Source organism: Crotalus tigris, unplaced genomic scaffold (assembly GCF_016545835.1).
Source record: "Crotalus tigris isolate CLP2741 ecotype Arizona unplaced genomic scaffold, ASM1654583v1 scf7180000024124.1850442, whole genome shotgun sequence".
Taxonomy (NCBI): domain Eukaryota; kingdom Metazoa; phylum Chordata; class Lepidosauria; order Squamata; family Viperidae; genus Crotalus; species Crotalus tigris.
In genome coordinates this window covers 1,250,644-1,274,135 of record NW_024100400.1, presented here as the reverse complement: position 1 = coordinate 1,274,135, position 23,492 = coordinate 1,250,644, and the positions used below count along the sequence as shown (strand labels likewise).

The window sequence follows — 23,492 nt, the reverse complement described above, 5'->3', positions numbered from 1 at the left end:
TATTTACACTGTATTATAAAATATCCTGGTAATATATTAATAGAATAGAGCTGGAAGGGACCTTAGAGGTCTTCTAGTCCAGCCCCCTACTCAAGCAGGGGGACCTATGCCATCTCAGACAGGTGATTGTCCAGTCTGTTCCATTGTTCCACTGGTTGATTGTCCTCACTGTCAGGAAGTTTCTTCTTAATTTCAGGTTGCTTCTCTCTTTGATCAGCTTCCAAACATTGTTTCTCATCCTTCCCTCTGGTGCTCTGGTGAACCACCTGACCCCCTCTTCTTTGTGGCAGACCCTCAGATACTGGAATACTGCTATCAAGTCTCCCCTATTTCTTCTTTACTTTAGATTGGCCAAACCCAAGTTCCGCAGCCGTTTTTCGTATGTTTTGGTCTCCAGGCCTTTGATCATCTTAGTTTTTTTTCAGACTCTCAACATCTTTTTTGTGACATGGTGACCAAAATTGGCTGCAGTATTCGAGGTGTGGTCTTACTAGGGCTTTATAAAGTGGTACCAGTACTTTGCGTGATCTTGATTCTATGCCTCTGTTTATACAACCCAGGATTATATTAGCTTTTTTGGTTGCTGCTACACACTGCTGGCTCATAGTTAAGTGATCGTCTACCACAACTCCAAGGTCCCTCTCACAGTTACTGCTTCCAAGCCAGGTTTCGCCCAATCTGTATTTGTTCCTTTGGTTTTTCCTGCCTAAGTGTAAGAGTTTGCTTTTCCCCACATTGAAACTCATTTTGTTGGATAGGGCCCATTGTTCGAGTTTGTCAAGATCTTTTTGGATCCTGACTTTGTCTTCTAGGGTGTTGGCTACTCATGACAGTTTGATGCCATCTGCAAGATGAAGAATGAGATCAGATTGGTTTGGCATGAACAAATCCGTGCTGGCTGCTAGTTATGACTTTGTTTGTTTCTAGTTGTTCACATATCTGTTTTTTTTAAATATCTTTTCTAGGATCTTCCCAGGTATTGAGGTTAAACTGATTGGCCTGTAGTTTCCTGGGTCTGTTTTTTCCTTTTCTTGAAGATGGGGACCACATCAGCCCTTTTCCAATCCTTGGGTACTTCCCTGGTGCTCAAGGATTTGTGGAAGATATGGTGCAATGGTTCTGAGATAACATCTGCCAGCTCTTTCAGAACTCTGGGATGTAATCTGTCTGGTCCTGGTGATTTATATTTGTCAAGATTGGATAGGTGTTCGCTTACCATTTTCTTGCTTATTTTGCTTTTTGTTTCTAGTATGTCTTTCGCAGTGTTTTTTTTTTTTGGGTGTGTTGGGTTATGGTTTCTTTTTGTGTGAAGACTGATGCAAAGTATGAGTTAAGCAGCTCTGCTTTCTCCATGTTGCCTCTAATTTCATTGCCATCTTCTCTTTTTAGTGGGCCTACAGTTTCCTTGACTTTTTTCTTGTTATTAATGAGTTGGAAGACACTTTTTTTATTGTCCTTGATTTCTGTTGCAAGTCTTTATTCATTCTGCGCCTTTGCTTTCCTGACTTCTTCTTTGCATGTTCTGGCTGTCTGCCTTGGTTATGTGCCCCTCTTTCCATTTTTCGTATTTGTCCTTTTTGTCTTTTAATTTGTTAGTGAGATCTTTGTGCATCCATGCTGGTTTCTTCGTGGATTTCTTGTTTTTCTTTCTCAATGGTATTCTCAATGGTATAAAATGCTACAATGCCATACTATGTAGCAAAATTATAAAACAACTCTTATTAATAGACTGCCTAACTGATACAATACCAGGGCAAATTAAATAATTGCCAACATAAATGTAATTCAAAGGGTAGTCAAAAAAGGGCATCTGACTTCCGGTTCTGGATCGCAGCGCCTTCAGATGCACGGAAAGGGTTCCCTCCCCGACGTCTGGTTTCCTTCCATCGAAAGACCCTGGAAAGAGTCGAAAGTCACCCTGGAGGGGCGACCACTGCTAAGGAGGACCATTGCCTGAGCGTGGAAGGGTGGCAGCCCTCCCGCTTGAGCTTATGCAGCTCCTTTGGCTCGATGGAAGAAAGATTGGCCATCTTGATGGCTGACCACCTAGCTGCACCAGCCGAAAGCCAAAAGCACTTTAAGCTCAATGAAGCACCGTGGAAGATCTGGGTGAGACCTTTACTTATCTCTGTCTTTACCCTAACTACCTTCATGTGAAAGCTCCTTGAAACTCTCTCCCTGCTCTCAATTCAGCAGCGTTTGCATACTTGGGAATTTAAGCTTTGGAAAGAAAAGAAAAAAATAACTAATTTTAACAACCAGATAACTGGATTTTTGTTTTGTGGATACCTTGGGTCCCCAAAACTTCTTATTATAGAGACTTATCATTTACTTAAACTACCCAAACTATCATTTACCTAAACTAATAATTTTGGAAAATACCTTTTTTTCTGCTTTTTTAACCGAAAAATAAAAAAGCAAATTGGCCTTTGGGAAAAGATTTTGTGGTCTGCTGGGGACATCTTGTGGCAAAACTTGGCATAGCAATTGAATTTCTTTTTTTTTTTTCAATTGTGCTTGTTGACTCCCTTGATTTGTCCTTCATATTATCCAAAAGATAAGAATTGGGAACAGCTGGCAGGTGGAAATTTTATTTTTAGAAAGTGTGGAGGTGAACATTGGTTGAACATAGCCTCCACTAAAGGACTATCTCTAATCACCATGGAAGCAGAGGAACTCTACCCACAACTCAACTATAAACTTATTCTTGAAAAAATTCTTGAAGCTACTGAGCTAATCAAGTCAAAAGTGAGAGCCGAGGATATTTTCAACTACAAAACTACAAATCGAACCCCAGACTCTAGATGATCAACTTACAAGCCAAAAAAACAACAGAAGAGGAACAACAACATTCACAACCTATTAAGAATTTTGCTAACCCAACACTGACTTTAACTACAGTATCTGTAACTCCAAAAACAACAGGAACCGTTCAACAAACATACTACATCAAGAACTTAAACAATTTAGCTAACCAAACAATAACTTCAACACCGGATATGACTCTCTACTTTACCCAGACGAAATTGGAAGAAGAACAAGAGGACCAGACTGAACTGATGACAAATATTCCAAACCAAACATGGAGATTTCAATGATTAGGACAATAGCCTAACTATTACAAAGGGGTCAGTTCCTTTGAAAAATTGATAACAGGATGTTCTCCCTTGGTTCAAACAACATGTATGGGAATGAAGGGAGACATATCAGTGGATTCAAAGGCACTGGTATGGAAACCTGCTTGGTACAAAAAGAAAGCCAGTGTTAGATTTAAAAATGGGACTTAAAAATGCACTTAATGGGCTAAGTAGCTTTTTGGGGTGATTGGTTTAATATCTAGGATTAAGATTTATAAAGGAAATTAAAATTAATTGTTAGATTATAGTTTTGATTGTTAGATGGAAATACATTTGTGATAATGGAAGATATGTTGTTAGTAAATGAAATAGAATATATTTGTGAACAAAGTAAGAAGGTAAATTTTGGAACATGTCTATTTTAGTTGTGTTAAGTATTTTATAATGAAATGAGGGAAATTAAGGTTATCTGAAACTTAAATATTGGTTATAAAAGGCCAAATTGGAACATGGCAATGGAATTAAGTAAAACTTAAAAACAGGACCTGGATATGTATAAGTAAAATGTCACTGATAAATGTATTGATTGATTGAGCATTAGTTAGAAATGTATTAATATGAACATGATATAATATTTAAGGGAACTAGAGAGGGAATTTCTATTGATGTAACCTGAGATATACATGAATGATTTTGCTTTTGGACTATTGATTACCCTATCACCATGCTGCTTCCTAAGCACCTGGATGTAAAAATTTGAAAAATTAATAAAACTTATTTTATATAAAAAAGGGCATCCCCACTAAAAAGGCATTTTTCTTAGCATGTATTATTGACTTTATTTGTTCTATTTTTTAAGTTTTCCAATTTTTCCAAATGCCCATCTCACCAAACAAACAACTCTGTTAAACACTAATACTTTTAATCTAGCTCAGCAATGAATATGCAAATAACATCCCTCTTTATTACTTTGGGATGCCTCTATTAATATTCAGGCAACTACTTTCTGCACTAATGGAAGCTTTTGTGCCATGAAAATTCATTTTCATTAGCCTGATCCATCAGTACCCTGAACTGAAACAATATTTCAAATGTAGGCAACAAGCTTATATTAACATCTAGAGGATATTCTTATTTCACAGGTCCAAAAAAAGCACTTTGGGATGTTCCACCGTAAATATTACTAGAAAATGTTGCACTCTTTGAGATACTTGAAAGGCTCTGTGATAGTTGCCATAGCCAACTTCTACTGACTGCATCTAAAATAAGAAAATAACTAAAAAAACACCTGGAGTTCTTGTTTACGGTTATCAAGACACGGTCTAACTCTAAGTTAAGGATTAATAATAATAATTATAATAATGATAAAGTTGGAAGGGACCTTTGAGGTCATCTAGTCCAACCCACTGCTCAGGCAGGAAACCCTATACCATTTCGGACAAATGGCTGTCCAGTTTCTTCTTAAAAAACTTCCAGTGTTGGCACATTCACCGCTTCTGGAGGCAGGTTGTTCCACTCGTTAATTGTTCTAATTGTTAGGAAGTTTCTTCTTAGTTCTATTTTGCTTCTCTCTTTGGTTAGTTTCCACCCGTTTCTCCTTGTCTTGCCTTCAGGCGCTTTGGAAAACAGTTTGACTCCCTCTTCTTTGTGGCAGCCCCTGAGATATTGGAACACTGCTATCATGTCCCCCCTCGTCTTTCTCTTCGTTAAACTAGATATACCCAATTCCAGCAACCGTTCCTTATATGTTTTAGCCTCCAGTCCCCTAATCATCTTTGTTGATCATCTCTGTACTCTTTCTAGAGTCTCAACATCTGTTTTACATCGTGGTGACCAAAACTGGATGCAGTATTCCAAGTATGGCCTTACCAAGGCACTTACCAAGTGGTATTAATACTTCATGTGATCTTGATTCTATCCCTCTGTTAATGCAGCCTAGCACTGTTGGCTTTTTTGGCAGCTGCAGCACACTGCTGGCTCATATTTAAATGATTGTCCACTAGGACTCCGAGATCCCTCTCACAGTTACTACTATTGAACAAGGTACCCCCTATACCACAGGTCGGCAACCTGCGGCTCCGGAGCCGCATGCGGCAATTTGAGCCTTCCCCTGTGGCTCCCAGCCTCCTCTGCCTTTGCAGAGAGAGACAGAGACAGAGAGAGGCAATTGCGCTTCCCTGCTTCTCTCTCTCTCTCTCTCTCTCTCTCTCTCTCTCTCTCTCTCTCTCTCTCTGTGTGTGTGTGTGTGTGTGTGTGTGTGTGTGTAAAAAAGAGAGTGCACTCACAGTGTTCTCCGAGGAGCTGAAAAGCTTTCTGGGCGGAGCTCCTCCCTTTGCTGCGTCTCTGCAGGAAGCAGGAAGGGCAGGAGAGAGCTAGCTAGCTCAGCTAGGCTGACTCAGGAATTCTGGGAGTTGAAGTCCATGAGTCATAAAAGAGACGAGGTTGCTTACCCCTGAGCTTGTTGGACAACAGCTTGAAGCTTGCCAGGTGAGCAGCAGATAGGAGGGGGGGAGAAAGAGAGAGAGAGAGAGAGAGAGAGAGAGAGAGAGAGAGAGAGAGAGAGAGAGAGAAAGGGAGGGAGAGAGAGAGGAAAGAGAGAGAGAGAGAAAGAGAGTGGGGGAAGAGGAGTGGCAGACCAAGGGCAGATAGAGAGGGAGGGAGAGAGAGAGACAGAGAGAGAGACCCTTTTGACATCTAAAATGAAGATAACACTGCATATATCATTTTTTTACCTGTGTGTGTATGTAATTTTATTCTCTTAAAGCATTCTCTTGGTGATCATTGTTTTAATAGTATGGATATTCCCAAGAGTGATATTTTTACTTTTATTTTTAATGTGTGTGTGTGTGTGTGTGTGTATACACACACATATACACATATATACACATACACACACACACACACACACACACACACACACACACACACCTATAATAAAGGTAAAAAAGGATATATGCAGTGTTATCTTCATTTTACATATCAAAAGGGTTTTGCGGCTCCCGGTGTTTTGTTTTTGGTGGGAAACGGGTCCAAGTGGCTCTTTGAGTGTTTTGGGTTGCCTACCCCTGCCCTATACTATACCTGTGCATTTGGTTTTTCTTGCCTAAATGTAGAACCTTATTTTTTTCACCATTGAATTTCATTTTGTTAGATAGCGCCCAGTGTTCAAGTCTGCCCAGATCCTCCTGTATCCTAAGCCTGTCTTCTGGAGTGTTGGCTATTCCTGCCAGCTTGGTGTCATCTGCAAATTTGATGAATTCCCCATCTAGTCCCTCGTCCAGATCGTTGATGAAGATGTTGAAGAGCACTGGGCCCAGAACAGAGCCCTGGGGCACCCCACTACACACTTCCCTCCATGTAGATGCGGTTCCATTGAGGACCACACGCTGAGTATGGCCGGTCAGCCAGCTAGCTAAAAAAGTTCTTCTTTTTTAAAAAATCAAAATCACTCGTATTTTTAGTGAAGCTTTTAATCTTTTAATGTTCTTTTAGCTGAAATTGTCTTACACTCACTCTCTGTTATTCATTTTAATCCTTTAGTTTTATCCTGAGGCCTACTGCTGAGTGAAGCTTTTTATCTACATTTTCTTACATCTTTGGGCATACTGTTATATTTGCTTTGTACTGCTTCAGGAATGCAATAAAAATTGATTTAATTTGATTCACGGACCTTGGGCTAGCATTCCATGTACTATCCTGCCAATTTCAATGAGAAAGTTAGGGAGCTTGTTAGGATCTGTATCAAAAGCCAGGTGGGTGACGTTGGAACAATCCTCTCTCTTAGTCTAAACCATTGTTAAAAAAGGTGATTAATAAACAAAGGCCTTTTGATACTAATGTTTTTTTAAAAATTCCACACAGATCATTTTGCAAAAAGACAGAATAGAATTTGAAAGTGTAGTGACTGGGCAAATATTAAATATTATAGTTGTATTATCCAATACTATGTTAGAATAACAGAATAGAATAACAGAGTTGGAAAGAACCTTGGAGGTCTTCTAGTCCAACCCCTTGCTCAGGCAGGAAATCCTATACCATTTCAGACAAGATTGTCCAATCTCTTCTTAAAAACTTCCAGTGTTGGAGCATTCACAACTTCTGGAAGCAGGTTGTTCCACTGATTAATTGTTTTAACTGTCAGGAAATTTCTCCTTAGTTCTAGGTTGCTTCTCTCCTTGATTAGTTTCCATCCGTTGCTTCTTGTCCTGCCTTCAGGGGCTTTGGAAAATAGCTTGACACCCTCTTCTTTGTGGCACTCCCTGAGATATTGGAACACTGCTATCATGTCCCCCCTCGTCCTTCTCTTCACTAAACTAGACATACTCAATTCCAGCAACCGTTCCTTATATGTTTTAGCCTCCAGTCCTCTGATCATCTTTTTTGCTCTTCTCTGCACTCTTTCTAGGTGAAGGTGAAGGTGAAGGTGAAGAAGGCGAATGATCAGCCAAACTTTGAGACCTTTGAAAACTTTCTTTTTTGTTTAATATTAAGTAATTCCTGCTTAAACATTTTAATAGAGCAAAGAAATAGCATTGGGTTAGGGCAGTGATGGCAAACCTTTTAGAGACCGAGTGCCCCAAAACCGCTCTATCCGCCCCCGCACCAGCCCACCTGCTCCACCCTCACCCTTCCCACCCTTCCCACCCGCAGGGCCACCCACTGCCTCCATGGCCCACCACAGATTGTCCGGGTGGCCCGGACCATGCCCTCCACCCATGCCCTGCAGCATCATCTGCACACAATGGGGTTTGAGGGCAAAGTCTTGTCCCTGCTGCCCGGCTGTCATGTCCTTGGCTGTGCTGCTATGTGCGGGACGCACCCAGGGGCAACTCTCCTCCAGGGAGGCTGCTGTTGAGGAGGGGGCCATGGGGGAAGGTGGGGCTGGGGTGATGGCACGTGTGCCCACAGAGAGGGCTCTGAGTGCCGCCTCTGGCACACGTGCCATAGGTTCGCCACCACTGGGCTAGGGCTTACCTACAGTGCCTTTTGGGCATGGCTGCTTAGCCATCTGTCCTTGTCGGGTCTTGAACCACATGATCTCACGAGCTTCCACAGTTTCACAACTCTCTGCACCAACTGCAGGCAACTGGGAAGAGGCAGGTGGCAGATGTGTTGTCATTTCATTCGGACTATCCAAAGCTGGAGAAAGTGTAGTTGTGCTTCTGTTCCTTCTACCCAAGGCTGATGCAGTGGTTGTGTGTACAGTACTGCTTGTAATAGCTCTGTTTGTTGTGCCTGTGGTAGTACCACCCAGGCCTATTCCTCCAGCTGTTGATGCTATCAATTCAAAGCAAAAACAAGTTAGTGGCAATTCCTATGTTTTTTGTTCCTCTTCCTAAACATGAAATGTTCTGCTAGAGTTGAGAATATATAAATGATTATTTAGGGAATCTAAGGAAATTAAATTACCAGAAAAAATTAAATCCAACTTAATACAATAGAGAAAAAATAATGTTACAATAATGTTAAGATAAGCACATCTACTTGACATTCGATAGGAATACAGTTACATTCAAATTATAATTGTACATTTGTGGTAAAACAACTGGGGTGACTTTGGACAATACATGGGACGATTTTATCATTGCATACAACTTATTTTTAAAATCTTGTGATGTTCCATCTTTGGAGTTTTCAAGAAAAGACTGAACTGCTGTTTGCTCAGGGTGGCATGAGGACTAGTCTAGATGACCTCCACTGTTCCTTCCAACTCTGTGATTCTATGGTTCTATAATCAATACTTGAAACGTGTGATGAAGCTAAATTATTTTTAGACTACTCTGTTTTTTTTCTTTCTGAATCCAAAGGAATGAATTTATCTTGAAACAAAGTTTTCAATATTTATTGAAATTAGTAAGAGAGTGAAGAAGAGCAAACAGATGATCAGCAATGGAATTCAACAGGAAAAAAAGACAAGGGGGTGAGGGAACCTAATCTCCTTAATAGCTACTGATTACAAGGAATGTATCTTAATTCCCATTGTTGGGAGAACTGAATGACTGCTCCCTGCTAAATGAGTTAAGCCTGCTACAGAGAGTTCTGGTGTAAAAATTCAGTAGCAGGAAGTACCTAATGAACTTTTCCTCAAATTGAATATTGCTTCATTAACCTGAAAGTAGTGATTTAATAAACAAAAGTGAAGATAAATAGACAGTACTTTAGAGTCAAGACTTACAAAACCTGAGAGATGGTTGAGTTCCTCCATGAAATAAATGTAAAAATAAATAATGCTTGGGCAAAAGCTCAGAAGACAAAACTGTATTAGATTAATAAAGGAGGACAAATAAAGGAAAGACAAATAAAGGAAGACAAAACTGTCTTTTTTATAAAGGAAGACAAAACTGTATTCGATCAAAGAAAGAAGATGCCAATAAAGAAGAGAATCAACCAAAGAAGCATGCCTAATGGACAACACTAACAACCAAAAACAGATGATGAGAGAAACAGGGAAAAAGAACTATTGAACAGGAGTGTGGGTTGCCAAAGGGCAGAGGGAATGTAGCTGTACCATGCAAAATGAAAAGTTATGGTAACTCACTGTTATTAGGAATAGAAACTAAGGTATGCAAACTAGATCAACTGGCTATTAAAGGGTGCTGTATGCTAAGCCAGAAAATTAAAATGATGAGAGAACTATCAAAATGTATCAAGTTATTGACAGTTATGTATTTATTAACTTTATTTATTTATATTTAGTTACCCCTTCTTATTCTTATCCATCCTCCTAGAATGGTGTGCATGATCCAATGCTTTGTCAAAATGGTAAAAACAGGGTTGCACCATTGCAATGCTACCTCTGCCTCTGTTATGTGTGAATCATGATATTGTACACAAAAATGAAAGAAGAACCTACATATAGAGGTAGGAGAACTGAGAAAAGGCTAAAAGATACCTTCCACTGATATATTTTTGAAAGAAGAGGCTCTTGGTCTCTGGAACTATTGTATCTTCCAACTTCTCTAGAGTATATATTGTGGGTTTGACTGCACTGGCAAACATTTATTTCACTGAAGCATGGTAAAACTTATCACAACAGCTTTAAACTGAATCTTATGATGGTTGGAGACAAAACTGTCTAATGGAAGGATCTCAGATAAAGACATGTGTAAGTAGTCCTCGACTTATGACTACTCATTTAGCATCTGTTTGAAGTTATGATGGTACTGAACAACCTGGGCCTGAAGTTACAGCTGTTGCAATATCCCTATGGTCACATGATTTGACTTACAACCACAGGGGCATTCAACTCCCCATATCCACCTTCCACCCCCATCTCTGCCCTTCTGGGTGCCCTTCCTTCTGCAACATAATAACCCTGTTATTATGGACCACCCCTGCTCCAGGTAACTTTGTGTTTTTCCTCCTGCTGGGTGGCCTGGGATCCAGGCACTGGATGAGGGGACAGCACTGGGATGCACATGGTGAGGGTGCAAAGAGGTGCTGGCACTTTCTTGAGTGGAGGGTGCTATGTGGGTGGAGGAAAAACTGGAGGAAGTGGAGGGGCATGGCCTTCCAAGAGGTGCAGTGCACACTCTGCAGCTGATGTTGCAAACACTCTTTGAAAATGGGCCTGAAGGCTTTAATGAGGGGTGGAGGAAATCTCAGCATTGACAGAATCTACCCATTCTTGGCCCAGTCTTCTTTCTGCAAAGCAGGCAAAATTCCAGAGGTGGGCATGCAGAATACTCTAACCAATAACAAGGAAAATGGCATGTGACATTGTCCAATCAAGCAGATGTACATGTGAACTTTCTCCAATCGCATTGCTTATTAATGCACATGGGAGTGACCAGTGCATAAGTGTTCAAGTTGGGCAATGCAGAGAAGAAAGCAGTTTGTTTGCCAAATGTAAAATCTCTGCACCAGCTTGCATCCTCTTTTATGTTTTGTACCTTTCCTTATTCCCTCAGGTAAAAGTTCTGTCTTTTCTATGTAAACACCAACTACTGCAGCTAAACTAAAGAAATCCCCAGCAATGCAGCAGAGGCAGCACTAGCCGACAGGGAGGAAGGAGTGGCATAGTTGTAAGCTTTTAAGTCTTGATTGAGGTGTGGGGGCACCTGCTGCCTTAGCCGGCGATGCTTGTGACTCAGGGACACATCTGCCATTACCAATGTCCTGAACGGCCATGGGCCCCAGATACCCTGCAAGAAGACTTTGTCTGCTTAGCTATCCCAATATCCACAATGATGCCCACGCACTGCCACACGTGCTGAGCCATAATTATTTTCCCTTGGAGGAGGGAGATAAAGTGGGTATGGGGAGTTGAAGTGACTGTATTTCTTCTGTGGCAGCACAGAAGAAGCACGTGGTAAGAAGAGAAATGGGAAAGGGGAAAAAAAGTATGAGGCTGCTTAATGGAAAACTACTCAAACTCCAGTTTAATTTGATGTTCTTCAACAAGAAAATATGTCTTTCACTAGGCAATTGTGAAGAGCAGAATACAGAGGCATGATTGAAGCTTGGGAATAACAGAAGCAGAATCAGCAAATTGAACTAACCCTGGATGAGTTTTAAAATTTAGAGCCAAATGAATTGCTGATATGGTATTGTCGGAACTTGCTGATGGTCTGGGTGAAATTTTATTACTATATCTTTGATGAATCCTAAACAAAAGCTGATGTGTCAGACGGGAGGAATGCAAATATTTTGCTTGTCCTCAAAATTGGGGAAACAGGGACACAGGAAAATACAGTCAGGCGTCCATACACAATCATGATGATCAGCAAAACACATTGAAACCAAGCAATTACTACAATCCATTATGCATTTGTTAAGAACAAGTCACACTGGATTAACACTGTCCCTGACAAGGAAACAAATTACATGTAAATAGATGTACAACTGGTTCAAAAATGTTATGTAAAGCATATTCAACTCATGAAACTGTATGAGGAATTGATACTTCTCTTAAAGAAAGAGTTCCACAAGCAGAGCATTTTCAGACGGAGCAATGAGTATAATCAGGAGACCTGAAACTAGATCCTAAGTTGAATGAAGGAAGATTTAAGCAATATTAATTTTGAAAAGTTAAAACTGAGACGATATGTTAGAATACTTCAAAATATCTTAAATATCCAAACAGGAGAAAACTAAGAAAAATGATTAACATTTATAGGTTTTGTTAAAAAATAATTATAGCTGTTTGATAGTGTTATTAATAAATCAAAGAGGTTATGGGTTTCCTACAGTGGAATGCAATCAATCAGAGACTGGAAGCTATATTTTGTGAGTGTTCTGATTTGGATTATGGCATGGAAATAGAAGATTATATGAGCTCTTCAAACATATGATTCTTAGGTAAATTTGCAATTTTTCTTCACTATGTTTTACTGCAGGGGTGTCAAACTGCCAGCCTGCGGGCCGGACACATCATCTGGAAGCCACGCCCATCCCATTGTTGGCAATGGCAAAACCATCCCGATACGTCGTGTGACGTCACGTGATGTCGTGAGTTTGACATATCTGTACTGTAAGAAAACTATTCCTTTGTACAATGAAATTTCAGTTATAGAAAGCCAGATTCTGTTAGGGGAAAATATAACAGTCACTTAGTATCAGAAATAATTACTCTGGTTATTAGCCTTCACTGGAATGCCTTTAAACAGAGGCTATTGTGAATGTTTAAATTGTATTCCTGCATGGAATGGGAAACTGGATTTTTCCTTTATATTATTTATTGTATTATTATAAAACATAAGTAATATTTTATATTATTTGGGTTCAGTGGTATTTATTCAGTGTTGACTGGAGATTATTAATACTCTGATGTTTAGAAAACTCAAACCCTTATAGATAAAAATAATTTTATATCAATATGAACTATGATTTCTAAATTGTTAACATTGATAACCATAAAGTTATTTAAATTTTACACCCAAAGCTAAATGTGGAATTAATTAACAATTGTAAAATACCAGAAAACATCCAGAAGTTTGGGTATTACAAAATACCAGAATCTGTTGATTCTAAGGATTTTTTTTATTGACTCAGAAAATATTTCCCAACAGAAGATTGTTGTGATTAGCTGGAAGAATATATATATATATATATATATATATATGAAGCATCATTCATGCTGGGGCCTTTCAAAGACAGATGCGCAAAGTTTTCATGATAACCAGTGGGGAAATTTTAAATAAAAAGAATGCATAGTTAGAATTTTGTTACAGAATTAAATATAGACAATTTGGAATTTCAGCAATATTCAGTGATGTATATTTTCTAGTCCCAAAGAGTTTGCTTATGTTGGACAACCTGCTTTCCATTTTACTTCTTCTTATAAATACTTATTTTTGTAACAAATGGTTTTGTTTTACAATATTTGCAAAGCTGTATTCCTAAGATACACCAAGCCAAAAGATCAGCTCTTTAAAGTAAAAATGCAAAAAGGAAGATGCAGTGTAAATAAAATTTGAAATAGTCTGTAAATTGCTTAGGTTGATTTAAGTTTTAATCTTGTTCTCCATGCCAGAAGTGAGCTAACAGGTAGATGTTATGGCCTGTGGGAAGGAGGAGAAGAGGAACTATAGCCAGGGCAATGATCAGATAAGAGACAACTCAGTCCATAGAAGAAATGAGACATGGTAAGTGTCTCAGAAGGGACCCTCCCTAATTCTCTGGAAAGAAAAGGCAAAGAGGGGGGGGATATGGTTTCATACCTGCAATATTATATTATTGTAGTTTTATAATAAAGCTCCAATGGTGTAAGTATTCATGGTATTGCTTTCTTGTCTGGGCTTGAAGGAATGATGCTACTAAAGGAAAAAGCAATTTCTTCATGTCCTCTTCCAATGCTGGACACTCAGTTTCCTTTCTTTTTTTAAATAAAACATTATGCAGCACAGAAAAATGTGGGCATTCCACAAATATTATTGTCAGAAATTTCTAATCATCTCTCTCTCTCTCTGTCTGTGTGTGTGTGTGTGTGTGTGGTGGGTGCATTCAAATCAGTTTTTGATTTCTGGCAAATACCTGGACTTGTCCCTGCAGTCATCTTGAGAAGACTTCAGAAGTGGGTTGCTGTTGCCTATCTCCCAGGCTGAGGGAACGTGAGTCACTCCAAGGTTACCCAGCTGGCTTTGTGCCTAATGCAGGACTAGAACTCACAGTTTCTAGCCTTAATCATCGCTGGCTCTCTTTTCTAATCATGAGCCTATATGCATGCTTGTGACCCTCACTAAAAGGGCAGGTTGCAGATTAAAAAGAGCCTACTAGCTTGCCCACACCCAGGCAGGCGAATGAATAGCCCTCTGGGAAAATAGTTGTGACATGGAGTTAAATTAAGTACTGAATAGTGCTGCCTCAAATAGTCACACTTGTTGTTTCTTTTAGCAAAAATTACTGCTCCCCAAAAGCACTCTGCTCTTGTTTTGCTCATCCCAAAATCTTCTACAAGGAGGAGACATGGGGTTTTCTTACCATATAAGGCAGTGGTTCTCAACCTGTGGGTCGGGGCCCCATTTGGGGCCGAACAACCATTTCATGGGGGTCGCCAAACAACGCAGTCTGCCATTTTTTCCCCCTTTTCCTTAGCCTTGCTACTCCCTTTTATTCTATTGGCTTTTGAAAGCCAATAGAATAGACTCTCTTGAATAGAGTCTAATTCTATTGGCTTTCAAAAGCCAATAGGAATTGTCCAGGCTGTCTCTGCCCTGCTGAGCCCACCAAAAGTCCCATTCTGCAAACGGTGCTGCACCAGTTGAGTAGTCCTCGACTTACGACCGGTTGGGGGTCGCGGCATTAAAAAGGTTGAGAACCACTGATATAAGGAAAGGATAAAAGTCACTGTAGTATAGAGAAAAGTATATCTCCCTATGGATAGTCTTTCCCTGAGACATTCCCAGAGACAGAAAGCAAAGAGAAAGTAGTCACCAAAGTTACAAAAGAGAAGCATAAAAATGGGATAGAGCAGTGATTCTGAACCTTTCTAATGCCGTGACCCCATAATACAGTTCCCCATGTTGTGATGACCCCCAAGTGGGTGTGGCCACCAATAAGAGGGAGTAGGACAGCTAGGGAAAAGGGAAAAAATGGCGGACAGCATGGTTTGGTGACCCCCGTGAAATGGTCATTCGACCCCAAATGGGGTCCCGACCCACACGTTGAGAACCACTGGGATAGAGGAACAGGAAAAGAAGTGACCAATTTCAGGCCCAAGTGAAACTTTTTGTGAGAAGGGAATGGCAGACTGAGCTGTGAACTGGACATTTTTATATTATGCAGATGATGTACAGTTCTTGTTATCCTTCCTTCCTTCCTTCCTCCCTCCCTCCCTCAAATGTCAAAATATTTTTGTCTGGAGAACAACTTCCCCTCTCTGTTTTCCTTTTCCTTTTACATATTTTTATCAACTGATTGAGTGACATAAGACTTTATCGTTATATAGCCACCGGCAATAAGAAAAGAAGGATATCATTTTAACATGTCACTCTATGAAATTAGTTTATACTCAGAGCAGGCAATCTGATGTCTTCTAGATGGTCTAAATCTCCCAAAATGTCATGTCATTGGCCATATTTCTTGGAGTAATAAAAGTTGAAGTACAAAATATTTAGTACAAAACTTTTTTATATGACCTTGGTACAAAATAATAATTAAGATAGCACACAATATTAAACAGCATAACAGGATCAAGAACATTGATCTGTAGGTTTGGATTATTCTTCATCCTTAAACTATCAACGATATAATCCAAGAATGTTTGCTAAAGGCAAACATATGTTAAAGTGTAGTGTAGTCTAGCCACAGTCATGCTTAAACACACTGAACCAGAAAGTTTTATCTCCTCTATTTGTTATTATCTTATGCTTTTAAACCTGTTATAATTAGTCTAATTTTTACTTAATGTATCTTAAATGATAGAGCAATTCATTATTGAGAAAATAATATATAAATATGATATAAATTGCCTTTGATGGTTCTCTTAATTCCATTGAGGAGTGTTTTAAATATTTTCAGAAAAAAATTTTAAATAAATTTCTTTTCAAGAATAATTAGCTTTTAAAGTAACTTTACAGTATCTAAAATGGTTTACCTATCATTTTGACAAGTCAAATAAAAATGGTAAATTAGAAAGGCAAGAGAAAATTTTTCTGTACTATTGCCCTTTTTTTAAAAAAAAATTCTGAAGTGGACAAACACTTTGATGGTAAAGCTTTGATCGGGAGTAACCAAGAGCTTCAATGTAAGACACTGAAGAAGGAGCTACACTTTTTAAAGAAGCTCTTTAGGTTATAGTCCTACAAGAATACTGGAAAGGTGAGACTGAAAAAGAGTAAATGCATATACAAAAGGGATAGGGCTTGCATCCCAAGGGGTATAGGTATGGGTAGGGCTTTCGATCTTCCTTCCACATCTGCTGTGGTGCATCCTTAGGAAGAATGCAGAAATGAACCTGATTCTTAAAAGGAAGGCAGAAGGTCCATTGGCCCAAGTGATCTGACTGTAAGGATATGCGATAGATACTATTGGATCTTTTTCTTGAAGGCACTAAAAGAATTAAATAGTAATAGAACCCATAAGAATAGTTCCATAAGAGTGTAACACCAATGGACTGTAAGAGGGTTTTTTTTTTTTTGGCTTTGGGGAATTGTCATCTAAATGCAAAAAAAGATAGGAAGGAGATTTGATCTCGTCCATGAAGAAATTACTGAGTGATGTAGTGATAATACACATTTATTCTGAAATATAAAGTTTATTTGTTTTTAATATTTGTCTTACGTAGTCTCCATTGATCTAAGACCTCCGAAACAGAGATTAGCATCGCCCCCTATCAAATCCTCATAAAGGTGGTTGTCTGCCTGCCTTTGAACCAAGCTCGTGTTTACCTTTTCTTCTAATTTAGCTTCTACTAAGACAATATGGTTTTTCATTGCCCAAACTCAAGCTGATGCTTAAATACATTCCCAACATAAAGCTAGGAATGTATGTGTTTTAATGGACCAATCCCAATTAATTTCATTCTCATTTTAGACATTCAAGAATCTTTGGTATTAATTTCTTTCTTTGAAGCTCCACTATAAATTGTTGCCCATTTGAATGAAAGAAAACCCTTAGCTGCTCTGGAAATTTGTTTCACAAACTGTTCTTATGGTTAAGAAGACCTTCCCTACTTCCTCTCCTGTCCAATTTTCAATAAGAATCTTTATTTCTGAAATTTATTTCATCTCTTTCATTCCTTAAAATCAGGAATAAATTTTGGCTACTTTCTGTGTGACATATTTGAGTTTTTGCAGTTCTATTTTCAGGTCTATTTTCAGTAGTAAACATTCCAAGTAGCTTAAATCTCTCAATGGAATATTTATTTTTCAATCCCTGATTGTTCTCATTGCCCTTCTTGAATCTGTTTCAGTTTCTCTGAATCCTTCTCACTGAGTAATCTGACCACCATAGAAAGAAAATGCACCATTTTTTTCATGATTTGAAAACTATATTTCTGTTAATTCCAATCCATATTGTATTTGATCCTTTTGTAGCCATCAATATTCTATTGATTTATATTTGATTTGTAACAGCTATTTCAAATTCTTTCTCACAAGAAAAAGACCCAAGCCAAATTTAGGTCATCTCTTGTTAAATTTCATCCTGTTATTTCTCAGGCAATTTCTCTAACACATGAAGATGGATTTTTTTTTTTTTTAAGTTTGGTGAGTAGCTATGTCACCCAATTTTAGACAATCTACAGAGCTGGTAAATATTCACTTCATCTTTTCATCCATCTCATTAATAAAAATTGTTGAAGAATACAGGACAAATATTGAATCTTTTGACCTTCTATACAATACTTTCCCCAAATTGATAAAAGTTCTGAGTTGACTTTCAAGCCCCCTATGTATTGACTTGTGTCATTTAGCCTACATTTAATTAGAATGTTCACTGGATCAATCACTTTGTTACAAAGAAGATATATTTATATCTTATGTGCCTTCCCAGAATCTCCAAAGAAGATATCTGATAAAAATAAGAAATAAGATTTATTTGGCAATTTTTGTTCTCTAGAATTACATATTTACTTTTAGTAATTATCATATTATTTTAAAAGTGCTGTTTGGATCTAGAATTTTCCTGAGTAATAATGACAGCTTGAGTGGTCTTTAATTATCTGGATTCTCTCCCCCCTTTTTTATTTTGGAAGATATGACATTTATCTATTCTATCAGATTAATACATAAAGGTTTATCCAGATCAGTAGCAAATTACAGAAGATAAACATTCAGACAAACCATCTGCCAGAGCATCCCTTTAAAGCTGAAGACAGTAGAGTTAATTTCCACTGTTAAAATATTTGATATAAATGCATAGCAGCACTATATATTGCTACTGAAATAAAAGATAAAAATTTGAATTCTTAAACTGGAAAGTAATTGAAAATATGGATACTTCATGATTTACAATCTGGATGGCATGCATTTTTGTGGGATGAGAGATATAATGTTCATCAATACTTCCAGAGACACTATATTAGAGCAGCATTACTCAATGTGTGGATTAAAATTAAACAACAGAACTATACAGAAACACCAGCATGGCTCTCAACACTGGAAGCGCTAGTGCATCCAAACTTTATGAACTTGGGAAAAGTAGTCACCTACGGAGATATTTTAAATGAATAAGGGGAATTTAAATCTAGACAAGAATTAAAAGAAAATGGGGTACAATTGGAATGGTGGGCATACCTGCAAGTTCAGTCACATTATAAGAAAGACAAAAAGGAATGGGGTATACGGAGAAGTTTGATAACACTAGATAAAATATTATTAGGAATGGAGGAGAAAGCAATCAAAAGAACATATAAATATTTATTGGAATATAAAATGTAAGAGGAGCAGGTTAAAGAAATGATGATAACATGGGCCCAAAATTTTGGATATAATATTGACCTAGACAAATGGCAAATGTTATGGGACAGAAATAGAAAACTAACCTTGGCCTCCTCATATAAAGAGAATCTGTATAAAATGTTTTACAGGTGGCATTTCTCCCCAACAAGATTGGCAAAGATGAGAAAAGATATATCGCCACAATGTTGGAAGTGCAAGAAAATGTTAGGTACTTATTATCACACATGGTGGACCTGTTCCAAAGCCAAAGAATTTTGGCGGCTAATAAAGACCTGGCTGGAGGAAATGTTGGGATTGAAGATAGATTCCAGATCAGAATTGTTTTTATTGGGAATGATAGATGGGAAGTTCAACAAAGGAGAGACATATCTAATGTTGCATATTATAACAGCAGCTAGGTTGGTGTATGTCCAGAACTGGAAAAATGGAAATTCCCCAGTGGAGAGTGGACTAATTAACTTTTTTTTGATATGTGCAGAGATGGGTAGATTATCCTTAGAAATTAAGGACAAGGATGAAACAGAGTATTATAAAGTTTGGGACAAGATGTATTATTGGTTAGATTCGAGGAGAAAAAGTCAGAAGAAAGAAAGCTCGTCTAGAAGAGACAAAATATAGATTTTCAACCTCAAAGTGAGCATAAGATAGAGATCAGAAAGAATATGAAATAAGAATGGAAATGGAAATTATGTTATAAATAGATGTAAATATGTATGTAAATATATAAATATGTAAATAGTGTAAAATGCAATATGTAAATGGTATAAAAGATCAATGACTAGGAAGATATATGGTATACGGTAAAGTATGTATGGCAAAATAACAGCCGGAAAAGTCACACTGTGTTCAATCTGTTTTTAAATGTTTACTTAATAAAAATTTAAAAAAATAAAATAAAATACAATATGAATACTTCTGTTCACCCACTAGACTATAGCCTAAATTTGATAGCCAGTATCTTTTTTACCCTGTTATCATTTTTGATGACTCTAAATTGTTTTGAGATTAGTGGTGTACTTTTTTGTTTTCTATAATTATTTATTTAGCAAATATATAAGCTGCTCATCTCACAAAAAATGACATTGGCAGGTTATAAGAATAGTAACAAACCATATTACAATGGAAAATATTAAATATAAATGAAAACAAAAATAAAAAATTAAATATGAAATATGAATAGAACATAGCACAACTAGATTAACAAAGTGTGTGTTCAGTTATATTATACATATTAAATCTGAATTTTAGGGAATTATTTGATTCATTCTGAACAAGATAGTATAACAAAAGTATTAGAAAAACAACCATGAATTAAATGTATGAAAATATTGCAATAAAATACAGACTAAATCTTATTCCAGAGAAATAAATCTGTTTCAAATCTGTTCATCAACAGCAAATCCTTTCAAGAATTTTGTGGGATCAATATGTAGACAAACTCTTATTAACAAATGAATCTTTTCAGTGTAGAATGATTTAATTAGCAACTCACCCTTAAATGATTGTTTTTCATGATCTGAGTCTAGATGAATTGGAGGAACAAGATAGGATACTTGACCATGATGTACTTGCCCTGTTGACAAACAGAACACATGAATTTCTAGCCCTTCTATTCATATTGGCAGTCTTAATTCACCCCACCAAAGTAATCTAATTGCATTCAAATTATGTAATATTAAAGTTTATTACTAAAGGTAATACAATACAGGTAATGTAAATGACCCATGAATCTGAAAGCAAGAATAGGCCAGGAAGTAATGTGCTAAAAAAGGGGGAAAAAAACAGCAAGGGAAAGAAGGTTAATGCTGTGTTATGAGTTGGGATTAAAGCTCGATCCTGAATATCGTAATAGTGACAAATTACACTGTTCTTATGGTAGCCATACAAATAAAGGTTTACTTCACAATATAACTTTATATTTTACATAAAACAATTAAGTTCCACATTTGGTTCCTACAAATCAAGGATAATGGATGCAAAATCATGGCTTGGCATAAGTGTAAAAGAAGTTGGTGAGGGGATGGTTAATATTTGAACTTCCTTAAACATTTAATTTATTCAATAGTTTGAAGCAAAAGTATTTATTTTTTATGTCCCAAATCATTTTTAAGAACACTGATAAACAGACCAGTTCTTGATTGTTAAAATATTTTGCCACATAATGAGTTACATATGATTAATATACACAAAACATTAATAAATGTTTTATATTATTTCGTTCTGCCCATTGTTTGCAGATTTAGTTGCCGCAGTAATATTCTAATAAATTTAAATCATCCTCATTATTTATAATATAAATTCATATTATAAATGTGTTTGTACAACTCTCAGAATTACCATCAATATTCTAGTTTCAATCATTTTATTTATTTTGCTTGGAAGCAATGCACTCATCTATCATCTTATAACTTTATAAAATCATTCCTTGATTAATAATCTTTTTAAATATACACATTCCTATATATCTATTTGAACATTTTCCTGTTACCATCTTTATTTTGTTCCCATTGAGTATAGCAATTTAAAAACACTTTATACAAAAACAATTTAATAAATGTTATTTATCTTATTATAAATGTTTACAGAATTTCTTTGAAAATATTCAAAAATGTAATAGAGGCTAATAATGGCCTTTCTTCTTTATATGTACTGGAAGTAACAAAAGGAGCAAATGGCGGAAGACCTAGAGATCAGATAGACATGAGCTGGAACAAAGGGTTAGAATGACAATTTACTGTATGTGAGTTGGGCAGCTATATAAATTTGTTTTATAAACAAACAAACAAACAAACAAACAGGCAGTTAAGCAAATAGGCAATTCCAGAAACCAGGTATGAAAGCTTACCACTTTGGGGTGATGGAATTCTTTTAACCCAGGGGTGTCAAATTTGCAACGTCACATGACGTGTCATGACATATTGTGATTTTTTTTCCATTGCTAGCAATGGGGTGGGTGTGGTTTCGGCATGACGCATCTGGCCTGTGGGCCAGCAGTTTGACACCCCTGTTTTAGCCTGTGAATTTCCAAAATATAGCACAACAACACATATCTGTGATAGAAATAAAGGATTAACATCCTCCTCATTCAATCAATATTCTGTTAGAGAATCAAAGGCAAAAGAGAGTTGAGTCCTCACTTTAATGTAGTCACCAGCAATGAAGACCATATAAACATCCATATATGTCCATTTTCCAAGATTCTGTAACTTAAATTCTATTTTTTTCTATATATCCAGTGGTTGGAAACTTCAGGGATGAGATAGCATTATCCCTCTTCAGTTACAGAGAATGAGAGTTCAGGGGAAAGAATTAGTTACTTGAAGAGATTGAGAATGAAGTACAATGCTTGCAGTTGAACCTGCATCCTCTCAAAATGAAGATATGCTTCTACAATCACAAGACACATAGCGATGGGCAAACTGATCATGAAAAGTACAGGTATGTATACTGTATACAGAATCAGTATAAGTACAGTACATTGCACAATGCCTTGCCAATTTGCATCAGCTGGGCATATCACAGATTTTGTAGATCAGGGGTGACAAACTGCCAGCCCGAGGGCCGGTTACATCTTATGGAGGCCGCACACATCCCAGCTCTGGCAATGCAAAAAAAGTTGTGATAAGTCGCGACATGTCATATGATGTGGGGAGTTTGACACCTGTGCTCTAGATAGATAGATAATAACAAATGGAATTAGCAATTGTGGTGCATCCCAGTGCTAATGACATGGAAATTGTTTCATGACATTAATTTACCAAATGAAATCTAAATATAATTTCCCTGATAGGAGACCAGGACTTTCAAGAAAATCTTCTTGAAAATTTTCTCATTATGAACTAGAAAAATAACTTGGCTCCTAGAGTTTTCAAGAGGTGTATAAGACTGTGAAACAGAGTAAAAAGTAAACATAATATTCAAATTCACTAAGCTTGGGAAAAATCAGAGAACCAAGGGCAAATCAGGCTGCTGACCTTTAGCAACAAAGGAGAAAGTTGTTGACTTTCCAATTACAGATCCTAAGTAAAAATGCAGGAGTCCACTCTTCAGGATCATTTCAAACTGTAGTCCTTGGAGACACTATCTTAGTTCCTTTAACCCTGCACATATAATTAGGCTGCTGACAGCAGTATTCCTTCTTAATACTTCTCTCCACATTGTCTTTCCATATGGTCACGGTATTTGTCTTATCCTCTTTTATTGATTGGCAACAGCTAGTTCAATTATGGAATATGGAGACCAAGCCCTCTATATAAGTAGGTAAAGCACAGTGAAAGAGTATGAATATGACAGCTAGTCAAGAAGGCCACAAGGAACAATGCATAAACCAAAGAGGTGGAGAAAAATAGAGAGTGCTTTTTTAAGCAAATATTAGATACCTCCAAAGCATGAACAGGGTGCTGGAATCCTTGATTCAAAAGAAAGCATACTGAAAGCTTGATGGAATTAAAAGACCTAGTACAATACAGTCATCTCTGAATATAAACTCCAGAAGAACGATTAGAAAAAAAACAGCTGTATGATACATATCTTCCATATATCAAGTAAACTAGGAAATAGGCCAGATTCTATA

At 37.3% G+C, this 23,492-nt stretch overlaps 1 protein-coding gene across 28 annotated transcripts in view; it reads right to left on the bottom strand.

The window, feature by feature from the left end:
* Positions 1-23,492, bottom strand: part of ADGRL3 (adhesion G protein-coupled receptor L3) — a 638,839-nt gene that overhangs the window by 248,758 nt on the left and 366,589 nt on the right. For all 28 annotated transcript variants that reach the window (XR_005554203.1, XM_039322771.1, XM_039322772.1 and 25 more), the window contains 2 exons: positions 20,412-20,492; positions 8,052-8,354 (listed from right to left, as the gene is read on the bottom strand). Coding sequence is in view for 27 of the 28 variants with exons in the window: in XM_039322771.1 (XP_039178705.1) it covers positions 8,052-8,354; positions 20,412-20,492 (384 nt within the window). In the remaining variant the exon portion in view is untranslated. The remainder of the gene's footprint in view (positions 1-8,051; positions 8,355-20,411; positions 20,493-23,492) is intronic.